General features: G+C 41.3%; 1 protein-coding gene and 1 non-coding gene across 2 annotated transcripts; both read left to right on the forward strand.

Annotated features, from left to right (window-relative positions):
- Nucleotides 1–15,195, forward strand: POLR2D (RNA polymerase II subunit D). The gene is made up of 4 exons (XM_004004488.6): nt 1–101; nt 1,856–2,036; nt 8,058–8,153; nt 11,106–15,195. Exons 1-4 carry the CDS (start codon nt 29–31, stop codon nt 11,182–11,184), a joined length of 429 nt encoding a protein of 142 aa, XP_004004537.1. The 5' UTR covers nt 1–28; the 3' UTR covers nt 11,185–15,195.
- TRNAE-UUC (transfer RNA glutamic acid (anticodon UUC)) lies at nt 7,498–7,570 on the forward strand. The gene has a single exon. It is a non-coding gene; the product is annotated as a tRNA-Glu (tRNA).
- Nucleotides 15,196–19,332: the final 4,137 nt, after the last annotated feature.

Genomic DNA, 19,332 nt, shown 5'->3' on the forward strand with positions numbered 1-19,332 from the left:
AGCGTGGGTACTGGTTCTCGGCGAGAGGATGGCGGCGGGCGGGAACGATCCGCGCTCTGGAGATGTAGAGGAGGACGCATCACAACTCATCTTTCCCAAAGGTGCGGCCTGGGCAGGCGTGGCGAAGGGCGCGGAGGAGGAGGGTGCGGGCGGTCTGGGCACGGTTCCGCGGGAACTGGCCAGCTGGAGTCCACACCGGCAGCGCTGGAGCCGTCGGCCCCCAACTCCACATCGCCCCGGGGGGCCTCTTGTTCGTGTTTAAGTTGTTTTAGTCCATAAACTAGGAAGTGCTGGACGGTTGTGTCAAAGATAAAGCCAACACTAAAGGGGTAATGGCACGTTTTAATCATTAATATACTATCGCAGTAGGGAAAAGCGTGAAGCGTGGAATCATCTAGACTTGGATTTGTGCAAAGGTGACTGGGCGTTTTAAAGGGAGAATGAAGGAATAGGGAGAGGGGTGAGCAGGGCCTCACAAAGAGTCAGGGAAGTGAAAAATTACGAGAAGCGGGGGTTGGTCCGTTTGAAGCTCATTTGGATTTGTTAACTGGTGGTTATGGGGTTAGGCTCCTTCCTTCCCAACACCCTTCGCCCTGGGCTGTGAGACAAGGGCCCTATCTTCAGATGTTGTCAGGAACAAACAAATTATTTTGACAGCCTTCAGTTTTCATAAGCAGCCACTGTAAAGGAGCTAGAGTCATCCCAGGGATGCAGCCTTGAGCTGTTAGAAATCGTGTTAGTGTTTTCTTCAAGTCTTTGTGGAACAACCTTGAGTCCTAGTCGTGAAAAGGGCGCACAGGAGCCTGGCCAGAGCTTGGTTATGAGAGAAGAGAATCTTTGTCAGATGGCAGCGAGTAAAGCACTGTTTGCTATCAGGGATTCTGTGCTGTGTGATGGACTTAATGTGTAATTTAAAAACCCAAAATAAGTAGCTTAAGACTTCAACATATATCTTACAGGTACTGAAAAACACGAAGTCAGTGAACAGTAACAACAAAGTGGGGAAAACTTTAACAGTACCTGTCTTTTAAAAAAAAATTGCCACTAATATATGCAGAGTAAAACCTTAAAGTCCACACCTTTTCACCCAAACAACTATAAATAGTGTTTATCCTTCCAAACCATGCTTATTTTTAAGTATATACTTATACCCTTCATTCTTTGCAAAAATAGGATTATGCTATAGAAATCATAAATTTTGTAGAACTGTTCTATTCTTTTAAAGGACTAGATAGTACTTGATGGGTGGTGATGGTGTTCAGTCGCGAAGTTGTTGTGTCAACTGTTTTGCAATCCTTTGGACTGTAGCCCACCAGGCTCCTCTGTCCATGGAATTTCCCAGGCAAGAATACAGGAGTGGGTTGCCATCTTCTCCAGGGGATCTTCCCCACCAAGGGATCAGGCCTCTCCTGCATTGGCAGGTGGATTCTTTACCACTAAGCCACCAGGGAAGCCCGCTTAATGGTTGTACCATAATTCTATTTATTAATGTGTATAGAGATTGCTTTCAGTATTGTATGTCATAGACTCATGGTGAAATATTTCCGAGGACAGCGTCACAGACGGTGTAGGCGTAATGGACATGTATGTTTGTTTTCTTTTTTAAGGTGTGATAACTGAGAGGTAGGTGGTTTTCTGAATTTCATGATAAACCAGTTTTTGGTACTTGGGTTTTGTCTCGGTTCTTTTTATTTAAGGCGTTTTGTTTGTGTGAACACTGTACAGTTGTAGGATGTGAAGCCTCTGGATTTCTGCAGGGTCAGAAGTTTGCTGATAGTCACTAAGGCAAATGAACATTTAGAAGCTGACTTGGGAAGAAATATTTTCAGCTGACATTTATGCTTCTCGCAAATAGAGTTTGAAACAGCTGAGACGCTTCTGAATTCGGAAGTTCATATGCTTCTTGAGCATCGAAAGCAGCAGAATGAGAGCGCAGAGGATGAGCAGGAACTTTCCGAGGTCTTCATGAAAACTTTAAATTACACTGCCCGTTTCAGTCGTTTCAAAAACAGAGAGACCATCGCCAGTGTCCGTAGGTGAGTGCTGAAAGAAAGTTCTTACTAACCCAGACTGCTGGGCACCTGCATGTGGAAGGCTGTCAGCACCACCATCCCCACTCACCCACCCCACCCCTGCTGCCTCAGGGGCGTCGTTCGTGCGATTCATGTGAGGAAAATTATGTCTTTGGCAAACTTTAACGTAGCTTGTTAGACCGAAATCCTCCTTGCCTACTTTTTCTGTACCCTAAATCCCACTTACCTCCCTGCAGAGTGACTACTGTCAAAAGTTTGTTGCTAGCTCTCCAGAGCTTATTCCATGAATTCATATACACACACGTCACAAACACACAGCCCTGTTATGTTTTAAATAGAGTGGACTTATTTATCGTTCACCTGATATGTCCTAGAGATCTTGCTGCATTTTGTTTTTTTTTTAAATATCTATCTATTTATTTATCTGTCTGTGTCAGGTCTTAGTGTCTGCACATCAGCTCTTCACTGCAGCGTGCAGGCTTCTCTCTCATTGTGACTTGCAGGCCCCAGGGTATAGGGCTCAGGAGAGTTCAGGGCTCAGTAGAGTACAGGGCTCAGTTGAGTTCAGGGCTCAGTTGAGTACAGGGCTCAGTAGAGTACAGGGCTCAGTAGAGTTCAGGGCTCAGTAGAGTACAGGGCTCAGTTGAGTACAGGGCTCAGTAGTTGTGGCAGATCCCTTTAGTTGCCCTTTTGCATGTGAAATCTAGTTCCCCAAGCTGGGATCGAACCCACGCTCTCTACAGTGGAAGTGTAAAGTGTGGAGTATTAACCACTGGACCACCAGGGAATTATCCTGGTGGAATATATTATTATATAATTAATTATATAATTATATATATTATAGATATTATATAATTTTATGTGTTGTGTATAATTTATTATATTATATATTATTAAGATATCTGTATATAATATACAATAAGTTATATAATGTTTTATATAATTAATATATAATTTATTCCTTAACGGAGCAAGAGGGACTACCCTGGAGGTCCAATGGTTAAGAATTCGCTTTTCGACGCCGGGGACCCAGGTTTCATCCCTGGTCAGGGAACCAAGATCCCACATGCTTAATGACATGGCCAATAAATAAACAAACAAACATAAATTTGGATTATTCTTTTGGATCTTTGCCATTCAAACAGTGACTGGTTTTTAGCCTTTATTCTCCTTAAGGCATTGCTTCTCAAATTGAGTTGGATATGCTCTGAGAACAGTGAGGTGCTGGAGCGTACAGGAGGCCCCAGAGAAAACGAGCTATTTTAACGTTTCTTTGATTTCCTTGGGGATGAACTTTGTTTGTATGAATTAGACAGTCACTTGAAGTTTGATACAAATCAAGCCACTGGATAAGTCCATTTTATAAACTGGGTAGCATCTCTTTCTTGAAGTATCAATTTCAATACTATGTGGTTTTGATAGTATGTGGTTTAATACATTTCTGCATTAAAGCAAGCAGATACCAGTATACTGTGAAGTAAAACAAAAAATGTACATGAGTTCTTGAACTAAATCATGAGACTTCAATCCTTGCAGCTGCAGAAAGTCATTATGCCCCCAGATTGCCTCAGGGAGCTTGTTTGCTCCACTCCTGCGGAAATGTTTGAGAAGTAACTGTCCTAAGGAAAAGCAGATGAACAAAAAGGTGTGTATGTGCAGACTCTTCAGAGAATTACAGTAGTCAAGGGTGAAAAACAACCTAGGTATTCAGTAGTAATTAAATAAATTGTGGTAAATCCGTTTGATGGACTCCTATATTGTCATTAAAAATTATGATAGAAAATGAAATTGAAGGATGTTCACAGAAGTTAAACATGCAGAGGGAGGTCCCGGCGGTCCATTGGTTAGGGCTCAGTCCTTCCGCTGCAGCAGCTCAGTTCAGTCTCTGGTTGGGGAACTAAGATCCCATAAGCTGCTCAGTGCAGCCAAAAAACAAAGTTAAATGCACAGAAAAGGAAGTGATAAAACTATGTGAAGGATAGACTGTTGTGAAAAGTGTGAGTGTATTCATGGGGAAGATGTTCCATACAAAACTGCTAATTGTTGACCCAAAAAAATGACTTGAATAAATGAAGGTGGACTTAAACATTCACAATAAAAGGTCTTAATACTATGAAAATGTCATTTCTCTTCAAATTAATGTATACATCTAGTGCCATTCTAAATCCTCAAGGGAATTGATGTGTACATGCCCTCCAGGCTCCTCTGTCCCTAGAATTTTCCAGGTGAGAATTCTGGAGTGGGTTGCTGTTTCCTACTCCAGAGGATCTTCCCAAGATTGGCAGGCAAAGATTCTTTCATCACTGAGCAACCTGAGAAGCCTACACACACACTCACTCTGTCTCTCAAATACGCTCATAATAAAGCTTAATGTGCCATATAATTCAACTAAGATGAGATGGTAATAGGTCATACTGGCTGAGGCAAGACACTGATTATTTGGATCCTACCAGTGAGTAGGACAGTCTATCTAAAATGGTGCTGAGAAAAATATATCCTCAGCAGTGAAAAATAAATAATAATAAATAAATGAATACCCCCCAAAAGTTTATAAGGATTGTCAGGAAAAAATTTTAAAAAGAAAAATAAAAGGGAATTTGCCCTATAGGATGTTAAAAAACATTGAAAAATGACAGTAATTAAAATAGTGACACTTTGGCATGAGGATAGATCTTGGGACAGAATAGGAAATTAAGGAACAGATTCAAATCCAAATTGATTATATTTTATATGATTCCAGTATATGACAAAGATGGCATGCTAAGTTAGTGGGAAAATAATTTAAAACAGTTTTAACTCTGTATGCCTTACTCCAAACTGGTTTCTTTAGAAATTAAGAATGTAAATGTAAACTATGATGCATAAAAGTACTATGTGTTAACATGAGTGAATGTACAATTTTGGCTGTGGTTAGTAGGACTTTATATGTGGGGAAGGTTGATAAACTCTAGTTGGCTGTAAGCTTTACAAGAGCAAGGACTTGATCGTATTCATCACTGTCAATTTCATTAAAGGCACTAACTAGTTTTTAGTTGAATAAGTAAATGAATTTGCAATAAATATCTTTAAACTTCCTTACATCAAATAAATTGCTATACTTAAAATGTAAGTACGAGTAAAGCGGGAAAGGATTGATAATCCTTAATGTTAAGAGCTCTAAAAAGTAAGAGATGATACCCAGTTTATGAAAATGAACTTAGTCTTTAATGACGAGATTGATATCACAACTTCAGATGACTATCTAATTCATATGAAGTAATGTTCATCTTCAAGGAAATCCAAGAAATGCTAAAATGGCCAAGCAGATTTAAAAAGAATGGGAAACCACCCCACGTCTCCTGCACTGGCAGGCAGACTCTTTGCCGCTTGAGCCACCTGGGAAGCCCTCTTCATTCTTTACCCATTCCTCAATACGCCTGGGTCTTTGACTAATATTTGTGAAGCCTCCCCAGTGACTACTTCTCTTGGAACCATCTGAGACCAAACCTCTCCCCTTTGGACCATGTTATAGGTTGAAACGTGTCCCCTCAAACGATGTTGAAGCACTAAATCCCCAGTACCTGTGAATGTGTCTTTCTATGGAGATAGAATCTTTGCAGACAAGTCAAGATGAGGTCATATTCAGTTACAGTGGATTCTAGTCCAGTATGACTGTTACCCTTATAAGAAGAGTATGACAGGGAAAGTACCACGTGACAGTGCAAGCAGAGAATGCCTGTCCTATTTACAAGCCGAGGAGCACCGAGGACTGTCAGTGGCGCCAGAAGCTAAGAAACTGCAGGAAACAGCTTCTCTCCTAGAGACTTCAGGAAGAGCATGACCCTGACAGCATCTTAATTTCAGACTTCTGGCCTCCTGAATTGAAATGATAAGTTGTTTTAAGCCAAACAAACAGAATGGGAAACCTAGTGTAAGAAGTAAGGGAAACAGGCGCCATCTTTTACTGCTGGTGGAAGTGTATAATGGTAAAGCTTTCAGGGCACTGTCTCTCAGAAGCCTTCCAGACAGTCATCTCTTTTGACTGAATAATTCTGCTTCCAGAAATTTATCTTTAAAACACACAGTAATCAGATACATAAAGAAGTATGCATTTACAATGATGTTCAGAATGCATTATTCAAAATGATGAATAATTGGAAGCAACGGAAGTGTTCAAGAGCAGGACGTTTGCTATATAAATTAAGACACAACCTATTGAATGCCAAGTCGAAGGGAAAGGTACGTGTGTAAACTGTGGAAGACAATGACTGTATTGTTGAGTGAAAAAAGGCTGGTTACAGAGTAGCATTTGTTATGTTTCCTTTTTTTTTAATTATGTAGAGAAGGGGAAGAGGATCTCCATGAATATGTTAGCACTGGTTATTTCTGGGTAGAATTTCAGGTTATTTTCCCATATGGAGTGGGTTTTTTTGAGAGGGTGTTTGTTATAAATGAGCATGTGTTCATTTTACAAACAAACCCCTTCATATACATATATTTACTACATTATGAACCTGTGTAAGTTTTTCTTTACAAAATGAAAATAGCTTTATTAGGTGACCAAAAGTTAAACAATAGAATGAGTGAGTTTATTTCTAAAACATAGAAAGATGTTTGGAATGGTATACTAAGATGGTAATATTGGTTTCGTTTAGATAGTAATATGGGTGACATTTTTCTGTCTTTATTTTCTCAATTTTGTATAATAACTAGTAGACTTGTAATCAAGTGATAAGGACAGTAAATGTTTTTGTCTGATCAGATAATCAAGGGTTTCACAGGCAGTCCAGTGGTTAAAACCCTGTTTTTTCACTGCTGAGGATGCAGGTTAGATCCCTGGTCAGGGAACCAAGAAGCCGCATGCCGCACAGCACAGCCAAAAATAAGATTTCTAAAAACAGGTCCTTTCTGAAACCTCATTTACCATGGACAACCTCTGTTGTAAGCAGTGTGATCTCCCTGGTGGTCCAGTGATTAAGAATCTGCCTGTCAGTGCAGGGGACACTGGTTTGACCCCTGGTTGGGGAGGAGCCCACATGCCCGAGGGGCCCTGATTGCATGCGGCACAGCTACTGAGTGCGCTCTGGAGCCCGTGCTCCACCGCGAGGAGCCGATGCAGCGAGAGCCGAGGCACACAAGCGGAGCGCAGCCCTCACTCACTCCACAGAGAAAGCACGCGTGCAGCAACAAAGACCCATCGCGGGAAAAATAGATAGATAAATAAATATTTTTTAACATTTAGAAAATTTCATGTATAGTTGATGTCATTGACTTGATAAAATATTCTACTAAAATGATATTATCTTTTTAGAAAATATAGTAGATGTATGAGAATCCAGGATATGATTTGTATTAATGATGTTCTTTTTTACAGTTTGAACTAGAAGTACATTTAAAATAAGATGCAGCTTATACACAGATTGTACAAAGTAAGATATGCCTCTATTTATTTCTTAGATACATGTAAAAAGAGAATTTGAGGCATTCCCTGGTGGTCCAGTGGCTAGGACTCTGCACTTTCACTGCAGAGGGCCTGGGTTCGATCCCTGGTCAAGGAACTAAGATTCTGCAGTCCATTCAGTGTGGCCAAAAATAAAGTAAAACTTTTTTTAAAAAAGAATTTCCTCCAAGTCAAAATGCCTAATAGATCAGGGAAATCTATATGTCGTGTGTTAAGACATAAAATTAATAACGAAGCAAAGAACAATGGTAGGAAGAGCAGAAAGCAACAAAATAAATTCTTGGGGGAGAGATGGTATGGCCCTCCAGGTAGAGAGCATTTTTTTCGTAAGTTTTTATCACAAGAATCCTCTACTTAGGTGTGCTCAGATTACTTTTATTGTCTTTGCCTGATTCATAGCTTCCTGCTCTCCAGGAAGAGACACAGGAACATGAATTGATTTGAAAGTGGGATTTTGCAGCAGACCTAATCTTAATGGAAAGATTGCAGAAGCTTTACATTTTTCTCCTCCTTGCTAGCTACATTTCATCCACTTTTTCTTATTCATCATTTGGTTTGTTTTGATATTTCTCCCCTGTGATCAGCTTGCTGCTCCAGAAGAAGCTTCATAAGTTTGAGTTGGCCTGTTTAGCCAACCTTTGTCCAGAGACTGCTGAGGAGTCCAAGGCTCTGATCCCAAGGTTAGTACTGGTGGTGAAAAGTTCTGTGTGTGTTGAATAAATTCCTACAAGTAGAATTACTCTGTTTAAAAGCTGGGTGATTTCTGGATATCACCAACATATTGGGTTGGCCAAAAAATTCCTTGGTTTTAAAAGTAAAAACACATTTTTCATTTTCATCAAGAACTTTATTGAAAAACATATTCACCATTTTGTTCCACTACCTTCTGCCATTTTTCAAGCAATTTCATAATTCCATCTTCCCCAAACTTTTTATCTTTTTGATCAAAGAACTGTTCCAGGTTCCTTTTACCGTCTTCTACTGAAGAGGAAAAAATTGAAATTTTTTCCATTAATAGAATTTTGTACAGACCGAAATAAATGGAAATCTGAAAGTTCAGTGTCTGGTAAATTTGTTAAGTCGCTTACTCGTGTTGGACTTTTTACAACCCCATGGAAGGACGCAGCAAGCCAGGCTTCCTTGTCCTTCACCATCTCCCGGAGCTTGCTCAAACTCATGTCCGTTGAGTCGGTGATACCATCCAACCATCTCATCCTCTCTCATCCCTTTCTCCTCCTGCCTTCAATCTTTCTCAGCATCAGGGTCTCTTCTAATGAGTCAGCTGTTCGCATCAGGTGGCCAAAGTACTGGAACTTCAGCATCAGTCCTTCCAATGATTTTTCAGGATTGATTTTCTTTAGGATTGACTGGTTGGATCTCCTTGCAGTCCACGGGACTCTCAAGAGTCTTCTCCAACTCCACAGTTCAAAAGCATCAGTTCTTCGGCGCTCAGTCTTCCTTATGGTCCAACTCTCACATTCATACATGACTACTGGAAAAACCATAGCTTTGACTATGTGGACCTTTGTCAACAAAATAATGTCTCTCCTTTTTAATACTCTAGTTTGTTATGGGTCTCCTTCCAAGGAGCAAGCGTCTTTTAATTTCATGGCTGTAGTCACCATCTGCAGTAATTTTGGAGCCCAAGAAAATAAAGTCTCTCACTGTTTCCATTGTTTCCCCATCTATTTGCCATGAAGTGATGGGACCAGATGCCATGATCTTTGTTTTTTGAATGTTGAGTTTTAAGCCAGCTTTTTCACTCTCCTCTTTCACCTTCATCAAGAGGCTCCCATGAATATGGTGGATGAATCAAAACTTCGCAGCCAAGCTATAACAGTTTTTTCCTGGTTGTCCAAGAAACATTTGGTCTTGCAGTATCCTGGTAGAAGATTATGCATTTTCTGTTGACTAATTCCTGACAGCTTTCGTCAAGTGCTGCTTTCAGTTGATCTAATTGGGATCTTTTCCAGAAAGAGCTCATAATAAAGAACTCCCTTCCAATGCCACCACGTACACATCCCTTTCGGGTGAAGACTGGCCTTTGGCGTGTTGGTGGTGATTCGTTTGCTTGCCCCAGGATCTCTTCCATTCTGCATTATTGTACAGTATTCACTTTCATTGCCTTTCAAGCTTTGTTTTTAAAACAAAATGTTTTAGTTATATTCATGTAGAGAATTGCACAGGAAATACGGTCAAGAAGGGTTTGGTTTGGGTTTTTTTGCACAACTTATGTAGAACCCAGACACCAAAGCAATTAACATAACAGGCTGGTGCAAATGATTTTCAATGCTTGATTCAGATATTTTGAGTACGTTGGCTGTCTATCTCCTGTGTGGTATAGCGTTGATTGTTTTCTCAATTATTGTGTTGATTTCATTGCTGTCAACTTCAGCTGTTCTGTCTGACTGTAGGATATCATCCAGCAAGAAATCTCCAGCACAAAAGTTCACAAACCACTTTTGACATTTTCAGTCAGTCACAGCAGCTTCTCCATACACTGCACAAATCTTTTTTTGCACTTCAGGTGTGTTTTTACCTTTCTTGAAATAAAGCATAATAGGCCAAAACTGTTGCTTTTTTTCTTTTGTCTTCTGTATTGAAATGGCTACACAAAAATTCACCAATTGTGGTAAGTTTTTTTTTCTAAATGCATGCTGATGTGACATGCAAGCTGTCACAATATATAGTGTAACAAAATTGTTTTGAATGAAATTAAAGACAACTAAGTGCTAATAGAGCCATCTTAAGGAAAAAACCGAACTTTTTGGCCAGCCCAGGAGAATGAGTGCTTTTGTAGTAAGACCAATGTTTTTATAGTATACCAGTTGTTGGCAAAAATGTGAAACAGCTGAAACTCTGGTCCACTGATGATAGGAGTACAGAATTATACAGTCACTTTGGAGAATAATTTGGCTACATCTAGTAAAGTTAAATACACCCCATGACCCCCAAATTCATTCCTGGGTATGTGTCCTAAAAGCAGTTCAAACATAGTTTAAAAGGAGACATGTGTTCCAGTGTATATTGCTGCATTTTTAGTGGAAACTTGCCAACAGTCTTCAGTCTGCAAGACTGGATAAATAAATCTTTGTGCAGCCATGCAGTGTTTATTATAAAGCAGTGAAAAAAATAAGTGAACCAGAACGATGAGATAATGTCAACATATGCCAGGATGAACGGTGAGTGAAAAAAATACAGAAGGGTACATACAGTGCTGTTTCTTATAGTTTAGAAACAGTGCTATGGATTGCTTAAAGCTACATTTATGTATACGATAGTAAGTATAAAAATATGTAGGGGTAATGAATGCCAAATGTAGGATGATTGTTACTCCTAGGGAAGGAAGAGAAGGTTTTGGAGTAGTGGAGCACACACAGAACCATTGATTTGTGTCTGTCAGTGTTTGTTAACGAGTCAACTAGGGATCATTCTTCTGTACCTTTTATGTATTTGAAATACTTGATAATGTTTTCAAAGGAAAGGAAGGAAATTGAGTTGAAACGTAAAGGTGCCAGTGTTTAGGGGTGAGCGGAGGGCTGAGCCAGCAGTGCTCCAGGATCCGCACCTACAGAAGAGGGTGGGAGTACTGTCAGTTGCTGGGACACTCACTCTTGGTTTTCTTCTTGTAGCCTGGAGGGGCGGTTTGAAGATGAGGAGCTGCAGCAGATTCTTGATGACATCCAGACCAAGCGCAGCTTTCAGTATTAATCACCAGATGTCACTGCTGCTGGGGAACCACGTCACATCCCCAGCACAGCACCCCTGGCTCAGAGTCTGGGGCTGACTCACACCGAAATTCTGTTGCAGAAGACACTAGGCCTTCCTTTGGATAGAACAACCCAGTGCTTCGTCTTGGTTTAGGTTGCTATTTCAAGCTTGCCTGTTGGCCAGTGGTGACCTGTGCAAGCTTGGAGAGGCCTCGCAGTAGCTGCCCGTGGCTGCCTGAGCTTGCCGCTGGGAAGGACGAGGTGGGGTGATGCCGTACAAGCGATACTGCTGACTGCCTCACAGCATGGTCTTGGGCCCTTGGGTTATTTTGATTCCTAACATTTCATGTTGTAATATCAATGTGTTCATAGTTTTTTAAGCTCTTCTAGGACATGTAAAACTAGTATGGGAAACAGTCTTACCTAAATGCAAAAGCAGGAATTAAAGCAGACCTATGTCACTGTTTGAAATTCTTAGAGAGAAGACGTAGAGCCTTGGCATCATTGTGCTTAGCCCAGGAGACAGGAAAGTGGTTTCTGAGAAAAGCAGCTCCTCTGTCATCCTGAGGGTAACCACTGGGTGTTGTGGAGCACACAGCCTGCGATGGATAAGCATGTGGCGTATGTGTTCCTAAAGCACTTACTTCATCACTCCCAAATTCAGACTTTCCCTCCGAGGCTGGATGTGAAGCAGGGAGTGCTTTGCAGTGTCCTCACGTGGGGCGTCAGGTCCAGACGTCTGGCTGCCTGCTCAGCAGCAGGTGTTCTGCAAGGAGGGAGCCTGCCACTTGCTGAGCCCCTGGAGTGATATCACTCGGCCTGAGACTAGTTGCATGGAAAATAGCTAAATATTGTGGCTCTCAATTTTCAGAGGGGAAATACGCCTGTTTTCTTCACAGTTCGGGGATTTTTCTTTGAAGTACTTGTTGACTCCACCTGAATTCATGATCCAAGGATAAGGATGGGGAAAGAACAAAGTTGGCATTAGAAAGTCAAGGCCAATTTATGTCAGCTTCCAAGGCAAAAATCCAATTTTCTTATTTTTATAAATTATTTTCAATTTCTGAAATGACATGGTTTCTAAGTCACCATTATTTGAAGGAAATGCCAGTTATACCTCAATTAAAGGAATATTTGAGAAAGTACTCTTCATCCTTGGGCAACTTCACTTCTTTGAGACTCATCAGCTTTCTCAATTGTAAAATGTGGAGAAGGATAGATACTGAAAGGTGAATGGGAAAATTATTAGTAATTTAGAGCCTGTTGGTATCTGACATCCACTATACCCCAGTACCTGTTAGCTGTTCTTAGCTTGCTTCATAGAAATTGGTGCAAGGATTTGGTAGCCTACCCACTGGCACTGGTATCAGACTATGAGAACAACGCAGACTACTTTTTGAAGCCTGTAGACTTAGTTCATAAAAGAGGCAATTACATGGTTGGCACCAAGCAATGGGACAGAAAACATACCAGCTGGAACCTAGGCGTGTGTGCTGTGGGGCAGGAGCAGGGCCCTGCCACCGTCGCCATGGTGTTCCCACTGGAGAATTTTATACCATGTAAAGACCCTGGCACTAATGAACGACAGGCAGTAAGGCAACTAGCAGCAGATGTAAAAACAATAATTCATATCCGGATGGTGGGTAAAAGCAGCCTCGTGCTGTGTTACAGGTACACAGCCTGGTCTGCACCTTCTGCTGGACTGGTTCTTTACAGTCCTGGACCGCAGCTCGCTGTCCAGGGAGCAGCAGACCTCACAAGCTCTTGGATCATCTGAAACATCGCTAGACTTGTACTGTGCAAAAGCAGAATTCAGACACATTGAAATAAAGATGTCATGTTGTCAAAGCCTCACCTCACGGAAAGCTAAGTGAACCTGAAAAGCTTTTCTGAAAAGTTCTAGTCATTTTGGTTTTATAAACATTTACTAAACTTGAGTCTTGGAAAACAGCATTACTGAGTGCGGCCTAAGCGCAAGCTGCATAAAAGGACTATGTGTATAAAATAAAAATGACTTTTATGCTTTTCTCTCAAACCCACACGTTGAAGCCCACACAAAGACTTGTGTGTGAATAATTACAGCGTTATTCGTAATAGCCCCAAACAGGAAACAGACTGAGTGTCCACCAGCATGTGGGTCGGCCAGCAAGATCTGATACAGCCACGGAGTGGGACACCATTTAGCAAGAAAAGGGTGAGCTAAAGAAATACCTGAACCATTGAAACACAGGCTATGTCGGTTGTGTGACATTGTTTCAACTTTTTATTAAATCTAAGCCCAGAAGAGCTAAAAGGCTAGTGCATTGATCACCCCTGTATGTCCATCACCTACATTTAACACGTTTGTCCTGCTTGCTTTATTATGTTTTTCCAGGAAGCATTTTAAAGCAGCAGGAGACTTCATTAAAAATTCAAGCATGCATTTTTAAAATACACTCCTCTGTAAGTTTGCCTGTTGCACTTATAAGAACACCAACAAGAATTTCCTGGTACTTCAGATTTCTCCTGGGGAAAGTTCTGGGCCAAAGGTCAGTCCCAGTGCTGGTACAATTTAGTATATAAAATCAATCGTTATTAAATATCTAAACACTGAGAAATATCGAAGAAACACATGGGGCTACTGCCCTCAAGTTGTTGGATGAAACTACCCCTGGGTGAAAAAAATGGGCCTAAACAGAGTGCAGGCCCTGAACAGTCAGTGACGTATCTGCATGTGTCTCCGGTCTCCCTTCAGCATCAGCTGGAGGACAGTTTGGGACTAAGGCGGAATGTCTGAGTGGGGCCAGCAGGGTGAAGGCAGTTCGTGTGTCTCACTCCTTTTGCATGACGCTGACGGCGTGCTTGATGGGCTTCCCTGCTAGCTCAGATGTTGAATCCACCTGCAATGCGCGAGACCTGGGTCTGATCCCTGGGTTGGGAAGGTCCCCTGGAGAAGGGAACAGCTCTCCACGCAAGTACTCTTGCCTGGAGAATTCCATGGACAGAGGAACCTGGCGGCTACAGTCCACGGGGTCACAGAGAGTAGGACACGACAGCGACTGACAAATGACTAGGGAGTGCTTAAGTAGTAAGTGTTGAGAAAATACATCGTCCCTGTTTTGTAAATACACTGCCCCTGTTTTCAGGACAGTGAGGAGTGCAGGGAGAGCAAGAATATACTTGAAAGATACAGTTGGAAGCGAGGGCTTAGTGAGACGGTGGAGGTGAAGCAGCCCAGAAGACACCTGAGAATTGGGGAAGGCAAGGCAACGCTGTCCAGTGGAGCAGATAGGACTGTTCCGCGTCTGCTCCGTCCGGTGCGGGGGCTGCCTGCTACTGGTCGCCCTTGAGCACTTGAGGCGAGTGTCCCTTGAGGAGCTGCACTGTAAGTGTCTTAAATTTAAAAATGTAACTAGTCACACACAGAATCTCCCCAGTAGCCCAGTGGCTATGACACTCAGAATGCAGTGGGCCCGGGTTGATCCCTGGTCAAGGAACTGGATCCCACATGCTGCAACTAATATCCAGCGTGACAAAAAGATTTTTTTTTTTTAATTAGTCATATGTAGCCAGTGGACAACACAGCTCTTAGCTCCCAACACAAATGTCCTACAAAGCATTGACAGCATTTCAGCAAGATTGACAGTGCTCACATAAGCAGCAGTAATAATGGCGGGCCATTCATCCAAATTACGTCTCCAGAGTTTTGAAGGTTAAAGGTGTATATCACTCTCTGTGCATCATTGAGTCCAGTTTTTGTGTATGATACAAATTTCGGTTTTAAAAACCTGCCTCTTTACTACTAATGCTCAGGGACAAAATTATAAAGGCTGTTTTAAGGTAACATTTGGTAATGGTGAAAAGCTGAATACTTCATCTTGTGTTGAAAACCTCTTTCCTAATTCTGCCTTTTAAGTAGGCTGAAAACTTGTATGTTGACTTTAAAAAGCAAAACTCCAAGATTTATTACCTTTAAAAGCTTCTGATACTTATACTTTATAATTCCACTAATAAATGTGGTTCAGGCACTGGATACTCCTGGATTCAAACTGAGGTCCTTTTAAATTCAGACCAGCCTGTATCTCCTAAGCCATATCAACACCAGCCCGTGACCACACATGTCCTGAATACATCCTCCTTGTTAATAGGGAACTTCACAGTTCTCCATGTTGAAAGGCATCTTAAAGTTAGAAGACATGTAAGAAGTAATAAAAGCAATACTTTCTAAACTTAATGATGGAAGAATTTAAAAACGTGAAAGATTACATAAACATTTTTAATTGTGTAAAATCACTAAAGAAGTAATTGAGAGACATAGAGAAGACAAGCAGAAGCTGAAGATGTTTATAAACAGCTTTAAAAATAAATTTTAAAATATTGGGACCCAATTTCAGAAAGGACATAGATGCAAGTTGCATTCAATTACCAAGTTAATGGGGAAATGTACACCCTAGTTAGTTTTGAGAGTGTTTAAATGAGGTGACATTTTTCTCATTCAAAAGATACAAAAGAATACCCTCTGTTTACACATAGTGACACACTTCTTTGTGTCAGGTCCTGCTGTATACGCATGAGGATACAGAAACAGGACAGAACACCTACTCTTAGAGTCTGCAGCCTCAGTGAGACAAATAGAAAGCGTATTTCCTGTTTGAAGTCTTTTACTCCCCTGAGTAATACAAAGACCACAAAATCATCCCTGAGCCCCTCCTTCCACCTCTGTGCTGTTTTTGTCCAGGACTTTAGATTGACTTTGTTTTCAATTACCCTCAACACACATGCAAATACACGAAGTTTACAGTCAATGCAGAGACTTGTCCATATTTTTAACAACTTACTCATCATTGCCTCTCTGCATCCCTCCTTCCTCCTGGGTTAGTTTTCATTTTCACAGGGGTGTTCCTTTGGTAGTTCTTTGAATAAGAGAATGAGAGTAAATGTTCTCGGCCTTTCTTTAGCCAAGTATGTCCACCCTCATTTCGAGTGGTAGTTGTAGAATTCCATGTTCTACATAGACATTAACTTTCCAGGGTTCTTTGAGGATGCTGTTTGTTGCTTGTAAGATTTCTGACAGTCTTAATGTTCCTTTGTAAATAATCGGTTGTCTCTAACTGCTTTTATGATTTCCTTCTTGTTTTTTTGTGTTTTACAATTTCACTTCAAAATGTCGAGGAATGGATTCAGTCTTACACTCTTTGAGAATTTTTGCTGCTGCTGTCCATGGATTCATGCCCTCTATAATTTGGGACAGTTCTTAGTCATCGCCACTTTTAACTGCAGCTTATTTCCCATGCTCCTTCCTCTCTCCCTTTATTTAAAATTTGTTTGGGCCACACCATGCGGCTTGTGGGATCTTAGCTCCCCGACCAGGGGCACTGGACAGAGAATTCCCCACCGAGGTTTTTTCTTAACAGCTTTATTGAAGTAAAATTGACATACACATTTAAAGTATACAAATTAATTTATTAATTAGTATATTCTTTAGTATAGCCACGGACTGTGAAGGCATCACAAGAATTAAGTGTGGAACATTCCATCATTTCAAGAGAAACTTACACCGTTAGTAGTCATTTCCCCTTCTCCTCCCCCATTTCCATCCTCTTCAGTCCTGAATTCTTACGTCAGTGACTGTAGTCTCTACTTCATAATTTTCAACTTGATGTTTTCCAAATCACCTTGTTCTTTTTTCCACAGTGTCTTATTCTTTCATCATAGTTTCTACTGCTTCTTTCATAACTTTAGTTCAGTTCAATTCAGTCGCTCAGTCGCTCAGTCGCTCAGTCGTGTCCGATTCTTTGCGACCCTGTGAATCACAGCACGCCAGGCCTCCCTGTCCATCACCAACTCCCAGAGTCCACGCAGACTCCTGTGCATCGAGTTGGTGATGCCATCCAGCCATCTCATTCTCTGTCATCCCCTTCTCCTCCTGCCCCCAATCCCTCCCAGCATCAGGGTCTATTCAAATGAGTCAGCTCTTCACATGAGATGGCCAAAGTACTGGAGTTTTAGCCTCAGCATCAGTCCTTCCAATGAACACCCAGGACTGGTCTCCTTTAGGATGGATTGCTTGGATCTCCTTGCAGTCCAAGGGACTCTCAAGAGTCTTCTCCAACACCACAGTTCAAACGCATCAATTCTTCGGCAATCAGCTTTCTTCACAGTCCAACTCTCACAACCATACATGACCACTGGAAAAACCATAGCCTTGACTAGATGGACATTTGTTGGCAAAGTAATGTCTCTGCTTTTGAATATGCTATCTAGGTTGGTCATAACTTTCCTTCCAAGGAGTGTCTTTTAATTTTATGGCTGCAATCACCATCTGCAGTGATTTTGGAGCCCAGAAAAATAAAGTCTGACACTGTTTCCACTGTTTCCCCATGTATTTCCCATGAAGTGATGGGACTGGATGCCAGATCTTCGTTTTCTGAATGTTGAGCTTTAAGCCAACTTTTTCACTCTCCTCTGTCACTTTCATCAAGAGGCTTTTTAGCTCCTCTTCACTTTCTGCCATAAGGGTGGTGTCATCTGCATGTCTGAGGTTATTGATATTTCTCCTGGCAATCTTGATTCCAGCTTGTGTTTCTTCCAGTCCAGCGTTTCTCATGATGTACTCTGCGTATAAGTTAAATAAGCAGGGTGACAATATACAACCTTGATGTACTCCTTTTCCTCTTTGGAACCAGTCTGTTGTTTCATGTCCAGTTCTAACTGTTGCTTCCTGACCTGCATATAGGTTTCTCAAGAGACAGGTCAGGTGGTCTGGTATTCCCATCTCTTGAAGAATTTTCCACAGTTTACTGTGATCCACACAGTCAAAGGCTTTGGCATAGTCAATAAAGCAGAAATAGATGTTTTTCTGGAACTCTTTTTCTTTTTTGATGATCCAGTGGATGTTGGCAATTTGGCATTTAATTTCTACTCTCTTTCAGACTGGTTATCTCAAGTTCTAGTTCTCTATTTGTTAATTTTGCCCTTTAGAGAGGAAATGTGTCAAATTTATTGACATGTATTTACAGAGGGGTCTGCAGGTCTCCTAGGCTTCTGGTATCAGTGGCCTTGGAATATTTCTTACATAACTTCTCAGCATAGCGATTCCTACAACATAGAATGTGTAGCATAAATTTGAATTCAAACCCACACGTGGCACAAGTTTCAGGTTTTGAGTTCTTGGAGGAGACATTTTTTTAACCTGAAGCCTTGAATGAGGGGCAAGCGTCCTTGTCCACCTGGTTCTTTTGGAAGAGCCCACATTTCACTCACAAGCTGGAATCAGGATTGCTGGGAGAAATATTAACAACCTCAGATATGCAGATGATACCACTCTAATGGCAGGAAATGAAGAACTAAAGAGTCTCTTGATGAAGGTGAAAGAAGAGAGTGAAAAAAACTGGCTTGAAACTCAACATTCGAAAAACTAAGATCATGGCATCCAGTCTCTTCACTTTATGGCAGATAGAAGGGGTAAAATGGAGGCAGTGACAGATTTTATTTTTTCTTGGGCTCCAAAATCATTGTGGATGGTGACTGCAGCCACAAAATTAAAACATGCTCCTTGGAAGAAAAGCTATGACAAACCTAGAATGTGTGTTAAAAAGCAGAGACATCACTTTGCTGACAAAGGTCCATATAGTCAAACCTATGGTCTTTCCAGTAGTCAGGTACGGATGTGAGAGTTGGACCATAAAGAAGGCTGAGTGCCTAAGAACTGATGCTTTCAAATTGTAGTTCTGGAGAAGACTCTTGAGAGTCCCTTGGACTGCAAGGAGATCAAGTCAGTCAATCTTAAAGGCAATAAACCCTGATTATTCATTGGAAGGACTGATACTGAAGCTGAAGCTCCAATACTTTGGATACCTGGGCTCATTGGAAAAGACCCTAATGCTAGTAAAGATTGAAGGCAAAAAGAGAAAGGGTTGGCAGAGGATGAGATCTTTAGATAGCATCACCAATTCAGTGGACATGAATTTGAGCAAACTCTGGAAAATAATTGGAGAAGACAATGGCAACCCACTCCAGTACTCTTGCCTGGAAAATCCCATGGACGGAGGAGCCTGGTAGGCTGCAGTCCATGGGGTCACTAAGAGTCAGACACGACTGAGCGTCTTCACTTTCGCTTTTCACTTTCATGCATTGGAGAAGGCAATGGCAACCCACTCCAGTGTTCTTG

The sequence above is a fragment of the Ovis aries genome, chromosome 2 (genome assembly GCF_016772045.2).
Source record: "Ovis aries strain OAR_USU_Benz2616 breed Rambouillet chromosome 2, ARS-UI_Ramb_v3.0, whole genome shotgun sequence".
Taxonomy (NCBI): Eukaryota; Metazoa; Chordata; class Mammalia; order Artiodactyla; family Bovidae; genus Ovis; species Ovis aries.